This window comes from Equus quagga, chromosome 3 (genome assembly GCF_021613505.1).
Source record: "Equus quagga isolate Etosha38 chromosome 3, UCLA_HA_Equagga_1.0, whole genome shotgun sequence".
Classification (NCBI taxonomy): Eukaryota; Metazoa; Chordata; class Mammalia; order Perissodactyla; family Equidae; genus Equus; species Equus quagga.
Genome location: NC_060269.1, coordinates 101,724,374 through 101,741,983, shown reverse-complemented (window position 1 = coordinate 101,741,983; position 17,610 = coordinate 101,724,374). Strand labels below are relative to the sequence as shown.

Here is a 17,610-nt window from a genome sequence, read left to right as displayed (position 1 = left end):
ATACAGTACTCGTTTATGGTAAAAACTTTAAGTAAAATAGGTATAGAAGGAACATACCTCAATATAATGAATGCCATATATGACAAACCCACAGCTAATATCATTCTCAATGGAGAAAAACTGAAAATTATCCCTCTAAGAACAGGAACCAGACAAGAATGCTCATTTTCACCTTTCTTATTTAATATCGTACTGGAAGTCCTAGCTAGAGCAATCAGGCAAGAAAAAGAAACAAAAGGGGTCCAAAACAGAAAAGAAGAAGTGAAACTGTCACTATTGGAACACAACATGACTTTATATATAGAAAACCCTAAAGAATCCACGAAAAAATTTAGAAATAATAAATGAATACAGTCAATTTGCAGAATACAAAATCAACATACAAAAATCAGTTTCATTTCTATACACTGACAACGAAGTCGCAGAAAGAGAAATTAAGAATACAATCCCATTTACAAGTGCCAATAAAATAAAATAAAATAAAATACCTAGGAATGAAAATAACCAAAGAAGTGAAAGATCTGTACACTGGAAACTATAAAATATTGTCTAAATAAATTGAAGAAATGGAAAGATATTCGGTGCTGTTGGATTAGAAGAAATAACATAGTTAAAACGACCATACTTCCTAAAGCAACTTATAGATTCAATGCAATCCTCATCAAAGTTTCAACAACATTTTTTGCAGAAATAGAACAAGGAATCCTAAAATATGTATGGAACAACAAAAGACCATGAATAGCCAAAGCAATCCTGTGGAAAAAGAACAATCACTCTCCCTGATTTCAAAATACACCACAAAGCTACAGTAACCAAAACAGCATGGTACTGGCACAAAAACAGACACACAAATCAATGGAACAGAATTGAGAGCCCAGAAATAAACGCCCACATCTATGGGCAGCTAATATTCGACAAGTGAGCCAAGAGCATACAATGGAGAAAGGAGAGTCTCTTCAATATCTTCAATAAATGGTGTTGGGTAAACTGGGCATCCACATGTGAAAAAATGAAAGTAGACCATTATCTTACACCATACACAAAAATCAACTCAAAATGGATCAAAGACTTGAATGTAAGACTGGAAGGCATAAAATTTCTAGTAAAAAACAGGCAGTATTCTCTTTGACATCAGTGTTTGCACCATATTTTCAACTACCATCTCTCACTGGGCAAGGGAAACAAAAGAAAAAATAAACAAATGGGAGTACATCAACTAAAAATTTTCTGCACAGCAAAGGAAACCATTAACAAAACGAAAAGACAACTTAACAATTGGGAGAAGATCTCGTCAAGATGGCGCTGTGAGCAGACGTTGAACTCGCCTCCTCACATGAACACAACCAGGTTACAAGAATTTTGGGAAGAATCACCCTGGATTAAAAACTGAAAACTGAATAAAAAGAACCCCCATGACAAGGACAGTCCTGACGAAAGCAGAAGAGGCAGTAACTCTGGCAGGAGAGGAAAGAAACCACCTTTGGGAGCAGCGGCGCTTCTCAGCTGGCCATGCGGGAGCCACCCTAAGGTACACAGCCCTCCCTGGAGGAGTGAGGTCCGGAGTGGGGGCAATACCGCTATAACCATCCTTCGGACTCAGCCCAACTGAGAGGGGGGTCTTACTGTCTGGCTTTGCTGGCTATTAACTGCAGTGAGGACACCCCAGAATAGCTATCAGCTGAAAGCCAAAATGATCCGGGTCTTAAAGGGCCCACGCACAAACTCACTCATTGCAGCAACCTAAAATCACCAGAGAGAAGGCTGACTGTCCTTTGGTGAAACAAGACACACCTGGTGGGCTCTGGGGGCATCTTGGTGGGAGGAGGATCCTCTCCGGAGACTGAGACATTGGTGGAGGCCATTGCTTTGAGCTGGTCCAGGTGTGCTGATACAGACACCAATGGGAGCCATTGAGGTGTGTTCCTTGGGGTGTTAGCCCAGGGGTCTGCCACACCCACTAGAGCACAGATTTAATCCAGTTCAGCCAGGGCAAGCAACCTGCCCTAGGGACTGGCCCCACCTAACAGCAAGCCCTCAGTCTACTTTTCAGCCTGCATTGACTGAGTGCCTTGATCCTCTACAGGCAGGCAAGGGTGTCTGCCTCTGTGGGGCAGGGCTTGTGTGAGGACCAGGTGAACCGTGGGGGGCATTGGGGCAGAGATGGGGGCCTCTGCAGTGTGGCATTGGGGTATGCTCCAGGGGCTTGGGAAGTGTTCACGGACCAGGACTGTGTTGACAGTGTATGTGGTCCAGAGGGAGGTGAGGCTTATCAGTGGCAGAAGACTTGTGCTTCGCAAATAGCCATAAAAAGGATCAGCACCACCTTCCAAAGCCTGAAACAACTGAGTGCCTCCATGCCAAGGGCTAGCCCCACTCAGCTGGACTCCTAAGAGGACTGACAACAGCCTTGTTGGCCTCAGGCCTATCACAACTGTACGCCCCTGAGCCTAGCAACAAGCTGCACTGGGTACCAACCCAATTAAGAGGACAATTGCAATAAGAGTGTGCTAATAGACTTTGTAGCCAACAGTGCTGAGGCCCCTCCAAACCGGATTTACAAATAGCTGGCCAGGGAAGGAAAGATCAGATTCCCTGGGTACCTGCAGTGGGAGCAACCCTGCTACAGCAGAAGAACACAAGTAGCCCACAAAGGGGTAACTCCTGGTTCTTATGGTCTGGTGACAAGAGGGAAGCACACTGCTGGGCCTCATAAAGCATCTCATACATGAGGCCACTTCTCCAACATCAGGAGACATAGCCAACTCATCTAGTACAAAGAAAATAGCACAGAGAAAGAGGCATAATGAGGAGGCAAAGGAATAGTTTCCAAGCAAGGGAACACTACAAAACACCAGAAAAAGAACTAAGTGAAACAGAAACTAGTGACCTCCTTGACAAAGAATTCAAACAAAATATAATGAGGATGCTCACAGATATGCAGAGAAGAATGGATGAACACAGTGAGTACATCAGCAAAGAACTGGAAGATATAAAAAAGAACCAATCAGAAATGAAGAATACAATACTCGAAATGAGAAATTCACTAGAGGGACTCAACAGCAGAGTAGAGGAAGCAGAAGAATGGATCAGCGAGCTAGATGAAAGATTAGAGGAAATCACCCAAGCAGAACAGAAAAGAGAAAAAAGAATTAGAACGAGAACAGTGTTAGGGAACTCTGGGACAATATCAATGTGCTAACATTTGGATTATAGGGGTCCCAGAAGGAGAAGAGAGAGACAAAGGGGCAGAAAGTTTATTTGTCAAAATAATAGAGGAAAATTTTCCTCACCTGAGGAAGGAAACAGACATCCAAGTTCAGGAAACACAGAGAGCTCCAAGCAAGAGAAGCCCAAAGAGGCCCACACCAAGACATGTTATAATCAAAATGTCTAAAATTAAAGACAAAGAGAGAATCCTAAAAGCAGCAAGAGAAAGGCCACAAGTGACATATAAAGGGAAGCCCATCAGGCTGTCAGCAGACTTCTCAGCCAAGACACTACAGGCGAGAAGAGAATGGCACAACATATTTGAAGTGCTAAAAGGAAAAAGCCTACAACCAAGAATACTCTATCCATCAAGGCAATCATTCAGAATGGAAGGAGAGATAAAGAGCTTCCCAGACAAGCAAAAATTAAAGGAGTTTATCACCAAGAAACCAGTTCTACAAGAAATGCTGAAGGGACTTATTTAAGTGGGAAAGCAATGACCACAAATAGAGACAAAAGAAAAAAAATTATCAAAAAAACCCAAAACAAGAAGAAAAACAGGCAATAAAATCACTTATAAGGTAAAAGTACAGTAAAGGCAGCAGATCAACTACCTGTGAAGATAATATGAAGGTTAAAAGACAAATGTACTAAAATTACCTATTTCAATGATAAGAGGGTAATGGATAAACACACACTAAACGAAAGACTATATATGATGTGAAAAACATATAATGTGGGAGGAGGGGAGTGAAAAAGTAGATCTTTTAGAAAAAGGTCAAGCTAAAGAGTCTATCAACTCAGTATAGACTGTTATATGCATAGTATATTAAATAGGATCCTCGTGGTAACCACAAACCAGAAACCTATAACAAGCAGGAAAAAAACTAAGACAAAAGAAATTAAACATATTGCTAAAGATGGCCATCAAACCACAAGTGAAGAGAGCAAGAGAAAAAGAAAGGAAGTGAGAAGAACTACTAAAACACCCCCCCAAAAAAGTGACAAAATGGCAATAAATACATATTTATCAATAGCTACTTTAAATGTCAATGGATTAAATGCTCCAATCAAATGCCATAGGGTGGCCAACTGGATAAAAAAATAAGATCCATGTATACGCTGCATACCAGAGACACACTTCAGACCTACAGACGCTCACAAACTGAAGGTGAAAGGATGGAAAAAGATATTCCATGCAAATGGTAAAGAAAAGAAAGGGGAGGTAGCAATCCTTATATCAGACAAAATAGACTTTAAATCAAAAACTGTAATAAGAGACAAAGATGGGCACTACATAATGATAATGGGAACAATCCAACAAGAAAATATAACACATGTAAATATCTATGCATCCAACATAGGAGCACCTAAATATATAAAGCAGTTATTAACAGACATAAGAGGAGAAATAGACAGTGACACAATAATAGTAGGGGAGTTTAACACTCCACTTACACCAAGGGATAGATCATCCAAACAGATCAATAAGGAAACACTCGCCTTAAAGGAAACATTAGACCAGATGGACTTAGTTGATATATACAGAACATTCCATCCAAAACCCACAGCATACACATTCTTTTCAAATGCCCATGGAACATTCTCCAGGATTGATCACATATTAGGCCACAAAACAAGTCTCAATAAATTTAAGAAGATCGAAATAATACCATGCATCTTTTCTGACCACAAAGGTATGAAACTGGCAATCAACTACAGAAAGAAAACCAGAAAAGCCACAAAAATGTGGAGATTGAACAAAATGCTACTGAACAATGATTGGGTCAATGAAGAAATCAAAGAAGAAATCAAAAAATTCCTGGAGACAAGTGAAAATGAAAACACGACATGCCCAAATCTGTGGGATACAGCAAAAGCAGTTCTTCGAGGGAAGTTTATAGCAATTCAGGCCTACCTCAACAAAGAAGAAAAATCCCAAATAGGCAATCTAAAAGTGCACCTAAAGGTACTGGAAAAAGAACAACAAAGCAAGCGCAAAATTAGTGGAAGGAAGGAAATAATAAAAATCAGAGCAGAAGTAAGTGAAATAGAGGCAAAGAAAAATAGAAAAAGTTAGTGAAACCAAGAGCTGGTTCTTCGAAAAGATGAACAAAATTGACAAACCCTTAGCTAGACTCACCAAGAAAAAAAGAGAGAAGGCTCAAATAAATAAAATCAGAAATGAAAGAGGAGAGATTACAACGGACACCTCAGAAATACAAAAGATAATAGAATACTATGAAAAGCTATACACCAATAAATTGGATAATCTAGAGGAAATGGATAAATTCTTAGAAACATACAACTTTCCAAAATTGGACCAAGAATATATAGAAAATTTGAATAGACTGATCACCAGTAAAGAGATTGAAACAGCAATCAAAAACCCCCCAAAAAATAAAAGTCCAGGACCAGACGGCTTCCCTGGTGAATTCTACCAAACATTCAAAGAAGACTTAATACCTATCCTTCTCAAACTCTTCCAAAAAATTGAAGAAGAGGGGAGGCTTCCTAACTCCTTCTACGAAGCAAACATTATCCTGATACCAAAACCAGACAAGGACAACACAAAAAAAGAAAATTACAGGCCAATATCACTGATGAACATCGATGCAAAAATCCTCAACAAAATTCTAGCAAATTGAATACAACAATACATTAGAAAGATCATACATCATGATCAAGTGGGTTTCATTCTGGGGATGCAGAGATGGTTCAACTTCCTCAAATCTATCAACGTGATACACCACGTTAACAAAATGAAGAATAAAATCACATCATCATCTCAATAGATGCAGAGAAAGCATTTGACAAGATACAGCATCCATATATGATAAAAACTCTAAATAAATTGGGTATAGAAGGAAAATACCTCAACATAATAAAGGCCATATATGACAAACCCACAGCAAATATCATTCTCAATGGAGAAAAACTGAAAGCTATCTCTCTAAGAACAGGGACCAGACAAGGATGCCCCCTGTCACCACTCTTATTTAACATAGTATTGGAAGTCCTAGCCAGAGCAATCAGGCAAGAAAAAGAAATAAAAGGGATCCACATTGGAAAAGAAAAAGTGAAACTGTCACTCTTTGCAGATGACATGATTTTATATCTAGAGAACCCTAAAGAGTCCACTAAAATCTTTCAGAAATAATAAAGTAATACAGTCAAGTTGTGGGATACAAAATCAATGTACAAAAATCGGTTGTGTTTCTATACACTAACAACAAAGTAGCAGAAAGAGAAATTAAGAATACAATGCCATTTACAATTGCAACAAAAATAATAAAATACCTAGGAATAAACTTAACCAAAGAGGTGAAAGATCTGTACACCAAAAACTATAAAACATTGTTGAAAGAAATTGAAGAAGACACAAAGAAATGGAAAGATATTCCCTGCTCTTGGATTGGAAGAATTAACATTGTTAAAATGTCCGTACTTTCTAAAGCAATATATAGATTCAACGCAATCCCTATCAAAGTTCCAACAATATTTTTTACACAAATAGAACAAAGAATCCTAAAATTTATATGGAACAACAAAAGACCCCGCATAGCCAAAGGATTCCTGAGAAAAAAGAACAAAGCTGGAGGTATCACACTCCCAGATTTCAAATTATACTACAAAGCCATAGTAACCAAAACAGCATGGTACTGGCACAAAAACAGACACACAGGTCAATGGAACAAAATTGAGAGCCCAGAAGTAAACCCACAAATTTATGGACAGCTAATATTCGACAAGGGAGCCAAGAGCATACAATGGAGAAAGGAGAGTCTCTTCAATAAATAGTGTTGGGAAAACTGGACAGCCACATGCAAAGGAATGAAAGTAGACCATTCCCTTACACCATGCACAAAAATCAACTCGAGATGGATTAAAGACTTGAATGTAAGACCCGAAGCCATGAGACTTCTAGAAGAAAACATAGGCAGTACGCTCTATGACATTGGTCTGAGCAGCATATTTTCAAGTTCCATGTCTGACCGGGCAAGGGAAACAAAAGAAAAAATGAACAAATGGGACTACATCAAACTAAAAAGTTTCTGCACAGCAAAGGACACCATCAACAAAACGAAAAGACAACCTAACAATTGGGAGAAGATATTTGCAAACCACATATCAGATAAGGGGTTAATATCCAAAATATACAAAGAACTCATACAGTTCAACAACAAAAAACCAACAATCCAATTAGAAAATGGGCAAAATATCTGAACAGAGATTTCTCCAAAGAAGATATACAGATGGCCAACAGGCATATGAAAAGATGCTCAACATCATTAGCTATCAGGGAAATGCAAATCAAAACTACAATGAGGTATCACCTCACTCAGGTCAGAATGGCTATAATTAACAAGACAGGAAACAACAAATGTTAGAGGGTGTGTGGAGAGAAGGGAACCCTTGTTCACTGCTGGTGGCAGTGCAAACTGGTGCAGCCACTATGGAAAGCAGTTTGGAGTATCCTCAGAAAATTAAGCATAGATCTACCCTATGATCCAGCTATTCCACTGCTGGGTATTTATCCAAAGAACTTGAAAACACAAAGGCATAAAGATACTTGCACCCCTATGTTCATTGCGGCATTATACACAATAGCCAGGACGTGGAACCAACCTAGGTGCCCATCAAGAGATGAATGGATAAAGAAGATGTGGTATTTATACACGATGGACTACTACTCAGCCATGAGAAATGACGAAATCTGGGCATTTGTGACAACATGGATGGACCTTGAGGATATTATGCTGAGTGACATAAATCAGAGGGATAAAGTCAAATACCATATGATCTCACTCTTATGTAGAAGATAAAAATGACAAAAAAAAAACCCACAAAGCATTGGAGATTGGACTGGTGGTTACTATTGGAGAAGGGGGGAGGGGAGAGGGCAAAAGGGGTGATTAGGGTCACATCTGAGGGGATGCACTATAATTAGTGTTCGGGTGGTGAACATGATGTAATGTACACAGAATTCGAAATATGACGTACATCCAAAAAAATAAAAATTAAAAAAAAAAGTTAAACAAGGAAAAAATTGGGAGAAGATATTTGCAAACCATATATCACATGGGTTATAACCAAAATATACAAAGAACTCATATGTCTCAACAACCAAAAACCAACAACCCAATTAAAAAAATGGGCAAAGTTCTGAACAGAGACTTCTCCAAAGAAGATATATGGATAGGCAACTGACACATGAAAACATGTCCAACATCATTAGCTATCAGCGAAATGCAAATCAAAACTACAATGGGATATCACCTCACTCTGGTCAGAATGGCTATAATTAGCAAGACAAGAAACAGCAAGCATTGGAGAGGATGTAGAGAGAAGGCAACCCTCACACTGCTGGTGGGAGTGCAAACTGGTACAGCCACTATGGAAAACAGTGCAGAGTTTCCTTAGAAATTTAAGAATAGATCTACCATATAATCCAGCTATTCCACTGCTGGGAGTTTATCCAAATAACTTGAAAGCACAAATGCATAAAGACACACGCAACCCTACGTTCATCGCAGCATTATTCGCAATAGCCAAGTCTTGGAAGCAACCTCGGTGCCCATCAAGGGACAAGTGGATAAAGAAGATGTGGTATATATCCACACAATGGAATACTATTCAGCCATAAGAAATGGTGAAATCTGGCCATTTGTGACAACATGGATGCACCCTGACGGTATTATACTAAGTGAGATAAGTCAGAGGGAGAAAGTCAAAAACCATATGATCTTACTCATAAGTAGAAGATAAAAACAATGACAAGCAGACACATAGCAACAGAGATTGGATTGGTGGTTACCAGAGGGGAGGGGAGGAGACAGGAGAGTGAAAAGGGTGATTAGGCACAAATGTGTGGTGATGGATTATAATTAGTCTTTGGGTGTGAACATGATGTAATCTACACAGAATTTGAAATATATTAGGATATACACCTGAAATTTATACAATGTTATAATCCAATGCTACTGGAATAAAAGCAAAATTTGAAAGTTAGTTATAAGGTAAACAATCCTAAAATTCATACGGAACCACAAAAGAGCACGAATAACCAAAGTAATTTTGAGAAAGAAAAACAAACCTGGAGGGATCACACTTCCTGATTTCAAACTAGAGTATAAAACTATAGTAATTAAAACCATTTGGTATTGGCATAATAACAGACACATAGGTCAATGGAATAGAATCACAGAGGCCCAAAATAAATCCATGCAAATATATTCAACTAATAATTGACAAGGGAACCAAGAATACTCAAGGGAAAAAACACAGTCTCTTCATTAAACAATACTGGAAAAAGTGGATATTCAAATACAAAAGAATGAAACTAGACCAGAATCTTACTCCACTCACAAAAATTAAGTCAAAATACATTAAAGACTTAAATGGAAGACCTGAAACTGTAAAAATCCAACAGGAAAACATAGAGAAAAGCTTTTTAATGTCAGTCTTGACATTAAATTTTGGATATGATGCCTAAAGCATAAGCAACAAAATTAAAAATAAACAAGAGGGATTACTTCAATCTAAAAAGCTTCTATGAGGCAAAATAAATGATAAACAAAATAAGACAACCTATGAAATTTGAGAAAATTTTTGCATACTATGTATCTGATAAAGAGTTAAAATCCATAACATATAAGAAACTCATACAACTCAATAGCATAAAAGCCAAAGAATCCAATTAAAAATGAGCAAGAGACTTGAATAGATATTTATCCAAAGAAGATATTCAAATGGGCAACAAGTACATGAAACGATGCTCAAAATTGCTAATCATCAGGAAAAGCAAATCAAAACCTCAATGAGATATCACCTCATACCTGTTAGGATGGGTATCATCAAAAGAAAAAGAGAGAGAAAACTTGGCAAGAATGTAGAGTAAAAGGGATCCTTGTGCACTGTTGGTGGAGACGTAAGTTGGAGCAACCACTATGGAAAAGATTAGGGACCTTCCTAAAAAAATGAAAAATAGAACTACCATATGATCCAGCAATTCCACTTCTGAGTATATATACGAAGAAAAGGAAATCACTATCCCAAAGACATGTCTGCACTCCCATATTCATTGCAGCATTATTTACAATAGCTAAGACAAAGAAACAATCGAAGTGTACATCTATGTATGAATGGATAATGAGAATGTCATTGTATATACAATGGAATATTATTCAGCCATGAGAAAAAAGGAAATCCTATCATTTCTGTCAATACGGATGAACCTAGAGGGAATTATGTAAGCGCAGTAAGTCAGACAGAGAAAGACAAATACAGTATGATATCACTTATATGTGGAATCTAAAAAAAACCCAACAAAACAAACTGATAGATACAGAGACTAAATTGGTGGTTGTCATATTGGGGTATGGAGGGTGGATACGATAGGTGACGTTGTTCAAAAGATATGAATTTCATTTCTAAAATAAGGAAGTCCAAGCGTGTAATGTACAACATGGTGACTATTGTTAGTAATACTATATTGTCTACTTGAAAGTAGTTAAGAAAGTCGATCTTAAAATTCTCATCTCAATAAAACCACACATCTATGGACAGCTAATCTTCGACAAAGGAGCAGAGGGCCTACAATGGAGAAAAGAAAGTCTCTTTAACAAATGGTGCTGGGAAAACTGGACAGCCACATGTAAAAGATTGAAAATTGACCATTCTTTTTCACCACACACCAAAATAAACTCAAAATGGATCAAAGACCTAAAGATTAGGCCTGAAACAATAAGTCTTCTGGAAGAGAATATAGGCAGTACACTCTTTGACATCAGTTTCAAAAGAATCTTTTCAGACACTATAACTCCTCAGTTGAGGGAAACAATAGAAAGAATAAACAAATGGGACTTCTTCAGACTAAAGAGCTTCTTCAAGGCAAGGGAAAACAGGATTGAAACAAGAAAACAGCCCACTAATTGGGAAAAAGTATTTACAAGCCACTTATCCGACAAAGGGTTAATCTCCATAATATACAAAGAACTCACACGGCTCAACAACAAAAAAACAAACAACCCGATCAAAAAATGGGCAGAGGACATGAACAGACATTTCTCAAAAGAAGATATGAATATGGCCAATAGACACATGAAAAGATGTTCATCATCGCTAATCATCAGGGAAATGCAAATCAAAACTACACTAAGATATCACCTTACACCCGTTAGATTGGCAAAAACATCCAAAACCAAGAACGACAAATGTTGGATAGGTTGTGGAGAAAAAGGAACCCTCATACACTGTTGGTGGGAATGCAAACTGGTACAGCCACTATGGAAAACAGTATGGAGATTTCTCAAAAAGTTAAAAATTGAAATACCCTATGACCCAGCCATCCCATTACTGGGTATCTATCCTAAGAACCTGAAATCAGAAATCCCAAGAGTCACTTGCACCCCTATGTTCATCGCAGCATTATTTACAATAGCCAAGATGTGGAACCAACCTACATGCCCAGAAACTGATGATTGGATAAAGAAGATGTGCTATATATACACAATGGAATACTACTCAGCCATAAAAAAAGACAAAATTGGCCCATTCACAGCAACGTGGATGAACCTCGAGAGTATTATGTTAAGCAACATAAGCCAGTCAGAGAAAGATGAACTCTATATGACTCCACTCATAGGTGGAAGTTAGTATATTGACAAGGAGATCTGATCGGTGGTTACCAGGGAAAAGGGGGGTGGGGGGAGGGCACAAAGGGGGAAGTGGTGTACCCACAACATGACTAACAAAAATGTACAACTGAAATCTCACAAGGTTGTAATCTATCATAACATTAATAAAAAATAAAAAAATAAAAAAATAAAAATTCTCATCTCAAGAAAAAAATTTGTAACTGTGTATGTTGTTGGATGTTAGCCAGACTTACAGTGGTGTCATTTGAACATATATGCAAATATCAAATCATTATCCTGTACACCTGAAATTAATATAATGTTATGTGTCAATTATGTCTCACAAAAAGAAAGAACCTAAATAACGTAGGCAGGGTACTATTTCCACAAAGATAACTAATATATTATGCAAAATCATTCTTAATAGAGTTTTATGAACACTTTCTTAAATAAAAAAATCAATTACGTGAAAGGAAAAAAGAAGGAGTAAAAGACCTGCTGAAATAGAGAAACATTGTGCTCAGGATCAAAGCTCAGCAGATGCCCTCTCATTCATTTTTGAAAAGAACGAGAACAACAAAAAAGCGAGATAAGTTAAAAAATCTGGAAACATGGTCCTTCAGAGAAAAATCTATTTTTTTCCTCTTTGGGAGACAAGAGCAGATGAAACCAAGATATATTTATTTACTTTCTAGTTTTGTGCTCACTTCATGAGAATTCCTGCAATGAAGCAACCAAGCCTAGATATGAGGCAAACAGAAAGCCTAAGAAATAGCAAGTTAATCAGAAAGAAAGGAAAGTGTAGAAAAGAAGTAAACAAGAGAGAAAGAGACCAAGGTGTGGGAAATCACACTGTTAGATGTAGGTTTTCCAGATATTTAAAAAAATTAGGAGCAACAAGTAGTATTTATGTATAAATATAAAGAATATTCCTTTCTCTAATATATTATAAGTACTGTAACATCTAAAACAAAAAAAACAAAAGAATCATTTTTTTGGCCTAAAACAGTACAGTCACTGTTTAACTTCAATTTCACTACTCCAAGCCCCACAGGAGTTTGAGTCTTCACTTAAAAATACCTTTTTAAAGTTTTTATACACTCAGATAAATATTTACATTTTACGTACAAAATAAGAATCCTTACTACATGCAAATTTCTCTTACCTAAAACCTTGCTATAATACTCATCCCATTCTGGAAACAGATAATATAAGTACATCACATCACTCATTACGTGCAATAACCAATTCTCCAGCCTCTGTACAAAAGTCATGTTGTCTGTCAGTCCTGTTGTGCTTCCAGGAACATACGAAGAAGGGGTGGGAAGCCCACCACACAGTCTTTCAATGGCATTCCCCTCAGAAAACCGAAAAGAGTATATAAATGGAATATTGAGAAGCTCAGCCAACAACTCCCCACAAAAGCTTAAAGGATCAGCAACACAGATATCAAACTTAGCTACCTGCAGCCTGCTGAGTAACTCCTTATTTGTGATAACAGCATCACATACGCTTTTTTGTGTCCTTAAAAATCTCTTGAAAATTTCCGTCAGTTTTACTTGCTTGTCCCACCATGAAAGTTTTGGCAGTTCAAAACTTGCTGTATAGAGAAAGGTATTGAACTCTTCCATGAAAGTTTCTTTACTTACTGAAACTTGAAGGACCTCTACATTAAAGGGAATCTTGGTATGATCCATCATAAGGCTAAATGAGGGTACTAGGAGGGTTATTTCGTGCCCACGAAGATGGAGCTCTTCCAGAATAACTTTCAAGTTAATCCAATGACTAAAATCCATGGGCCATACAAGTACTTTCCCAGTCCTTCCAGAGTGGAGGAAACACAGATGCAGCATGAAAAGGACACAGAAACCTTCCACAGTCTTCATGATCAGGTCCTGCTCTAACAAAATGTGGGTTTAAATCAAGTGCGTGAAGTTCACAGTCCAAATGCATCTTTCTTGACCCTCTCAACCAACGTATAGTAGGTTGGGCTGAACTTTGAACAGCACATTTTGTGTTATTGACTGCAATTAAATGCAATTGCTTTGATAAAGAAAAGGCCAATAAAGTCAATAAAGCGAGTTAGGAAGGAACTACTCATAATCAGAGTTTCAACACTTCTTTTAGAGAGTATGAAAATAAAGAAACAAACACAAATCTAAACTCTCAATAATGTAAGAAAAGCCATCACCATGTAATTCATATTCAATTAAGACTGGATTTTTTCTAACTTTTTGTCTGGTTTCGTTTGAAGTTCAGTTGAACAGAATTGTCTCTCTAGTGTTCCTCTTACTGATAACTCTGCTAGATATTCAGGACACGAAGTAGGCTATCGTCTACTGCCAGAAGAAGAAAATATGTGCACCGTATGAGGTGTTAAGGCAGAGGGAAGACTTATCTAAATATCCTAATGCTAAATTTAGTGCTCTTTCTACTAAATCACATTTATCTTTAAGAGCAAAAGAAGAAATTTTTTTTTTTTACTATTACTGCAGGTATGAGTACAGGTTCTGATTCTACCTTAGATTAATGTTGTGTTGTGAAGACAGATAGTAGAATAAAAAAGACAAGTCATGAAAAAGATAACAATAATCTTATCCTATCTTCTGGCAATGCATTCTATTTTTCTTGCTTTCTCAATTTAACAGACATTTTATATTGTAAAATTCTGTTATTTCATTTGGATCCCCATACCTGGAATCTGCTACCTCATGTAGAAATGGATCCAATGATATTTAGGACAATAACTTCATCTATAAAGTTTTGTTTAAAATGTTGATTTTAGGGGGCCAGCCCCGTGGCCAAGTGGTTAAGTTCATATGCTCTGCTTTGGCAGCCCAGGGTTTCACTGGGTTTGGATCCTGTGCATGGACATGGAACCACTTGTCAGGCCACATTGAGGCCATGTCCCACATGCCACAACTAGAAGGACCCACAACTAGAGTATACAACTATGTGCTGGGGGGATTTGGGGAGAAAAAGCAGGAAACAAAAAAAGAAGAAGATTGGCAACAGCTGTTAGCTCAGGTGCCAACCTTTATGAAAAAAGAGTTGATCTTTTTCCTCAAGTAGTTAATCAATAGGAATATATAATGATAATAACACTATTGTTTTTATTAATATAAGAATAACTGGATAATAAAAATTAAGATTGAACAATTATTCAGTTGAGCATCATATTTATAAATTCTATCCCCAAATAAAAATCATTCTCCTCTCCTTTATCAGTCTTACTTATCGTCAATCTGACCCTGGCTGTTTCTATATCTAACCTAGATTAACTGCAATAGACTTCTGATATTCCTACTTTCACTTTTACACATCTGCAACCCACTTTCCACACATGAACTTTTCTGATTTTCAAAATAATCTACTTCAAAGAATGTCACTGCTGAGCAAAGTATTTTAATAACATTCTTTTTTCTATGTGTTAAAATCTACTCTGTCTGAAATGGCCCCCAAGATCCTGACTACTTTTCTAATCTTATGTTTTTCCACTTTCCTCTTCGAATCCATACCCCCTTCCTTTGAGCTTTTTGATCATAAGAAATTCTTTTCTGGAGTGACATCAGCAGATTGTAGAATAGGCGTTATCTACTTTCATACCTCTGACAGAAAATTGATTTTCACAGTCACCCAGGGATGAGAGTACTTTGGGAATCTGGGAGTCCAATGGAGAAGTTTCAATTGAGCATAGAACAAATAGCTCCAAGAATAGATGCATTGAAGAGGGTAAAAGGAACAGTTTCAGTTTGTCTGTGTTCCTTCTCCCCCAAGGCAGCATGACTCGGTGCCAGAAGAAAAGAAAGTCACCTGTGATTTCCGCTGCAGCAGGAAGTGTGATCATGTGAGTGAAAGCCTCGCCTCCCCAGTCATGTAGGATGCTGCCCGAGAGGCACACTTCTTTCTGCCTTACTCAGATTACTGAGGTGATCTGCAAGACTGAGGGGCTAGAAGAGGTTGGGATCATAGCCAGAGCTCAGAACTCATCAAAAGGATGCTACAAACTATTTCATGGTACTTGCTACTCAACAATTTGAGGACTCCATTAGAAAGCTTGCCCACAAGCCACTGGAGACACCTTGTCAGCAGACCTCCCTCAACTGGCCTAAAGATGCCCACCATGCTCCAGGCACTTCACTCCCATTATCCTGGTGACTCCAGATGTGTGCTCCCATTGATGCTGAGAGTGATGGTGAGGTATATAGACGGCTAGTAAGCAAGTGCAGAAAGCTGAACCTAATCGGTGAGCTTAGGAGAATTCTCATAAACTGGAGAATTCAGGCCTCAGGCCAAGAGAAGGCAAATGGGAAGCTTTCAAATCTAGGTCTGGCTTTATGAGTTCTAGAAGAGGCGTATAATCTGAATAAATCTCCCTCAAGTGGGAACAAGATGTGTGGAGCAGTGATAGCCTTGGAAAAGTTCTTAGAAAACCTCAGAATTCCTAGTCAGACTGACAGATGAAGGTACCTCTCTACCGAAGACAGTCAGTAAAGACTAAAGGAGGTGATTGCTTCTTTAAATGTGAACACCAATGCAAGACTTCAAGGAGCATGAAAAATCAAGGAAATATGACACCACCAAAGAAACAAAATAATTTCCCAGCTACCAAAAGCAAAGAAATGAAAATCTATGAATTGCTTGAAAAAGATTTAAATTAAATTGTTTCAAGGGAGCTGAGTCAGCTGTAAAAGAACACAGATAGACAATGAAATCATGAAAACAATATATGTACAAAATGGGAGGTTCAACACACAGTAATTATAAAAAGAATGAGGCATAAAGCTGAAAAAAATTAAAGAGACCATTTTGTTTAGACGAGGACGAAGAAACAGAATTCTCAGAGCTAAAGAATACAATGAACTAAATAAAAGATGGAAAAATATCTCAACAGCAGACTCAATCAAGCAGGAGAAAGAACCTGTGAACTCAAAGATGTCATTTGAAATTATTCATTCAAAAGAGAAAAGAAAACTACAGACCAATATTCCTCATGAATATAGAAGCAAAATTCTCAGCAAAACATTGGCAAACTAAATTTCACAGCATATTAAAAGGATCATATAATATGATCAGGTGATATTTGTTCCTGGGATACAAAGATGGTTCAACATAAGCAAATCAATAAATTTGATGCACCACATTATTAGAATGAAAGTCAAGAATCAGGTGATCATCTCAGTAAGGACAGAAAACGCATTTGAAAAATACAACATCCTTTCATGATAAAAATGCTGAACAAATTGGGTATAAAAGCAGCATATGTCAACATAATAAAGGCCATATATGACAAACCCACAGCTAACATCATACTCAATGGTGAAAAGCTAATGGTTTTTTCTCTAAAATCAGGAAGAAAACATCTGCCCACTCTCACCACTTTTATTCAATATAGTGTTGGAAGTCCTAGCGAGGGCAATCAGGAAAGAATAATAAATAATAGGCAGCCAAATTGGAAAGGAAGAAGTAAAATTTTCTTTGTTTCCAGATATGTCTTACATAGATAAAATTCTAAAATTTCCTCCAAAACTTTGTTAGAAATAATCAGTGAATCCAGTAAATTTTCAAAATACAAAATCGACATACAGAAATGAGTTATGCTTCTGTACACTAACTATGAAACATCTGTAAAAGAAATAATGAAAACATTCCCATTCACAATAGAAGCAAAAACAATAAAATATCGGGTGGCCCGATGGTGAAGCAAAGTGCGTGTGTTCCACTATGGCGACCTGGGATTCACTGGTTTGGATCCCGGGTGCGG

The 17,610-nt window shown here is 37.5% G+C and overlaps 1 protein-coding gene across 1 annotated transcript in view; it reads right to left on the bottom strand.

The window, feature by feature from the left end:
• LOC124236813 (UDP-glucuronosyltransferase 2C1-like) overlaps positions 1 to 13,732 on the bottom strand; it is a 40,355-nt gene extending 26,623 nt beyond the window's left edge. The window contains exon 1 of the mRNA XM_046655760.1: positions 13,012 to 13,732. Within this exon, the coding sequence (XP_046511716.1) occupies positions 13,012 to 13,732 (721 nt within the window). The remainder of the gene's footprint in view (positions 1 to 13,011) is intronic.
• Positions 13,733 to 17,610: the final 3,878 nt, after the last annotated feature.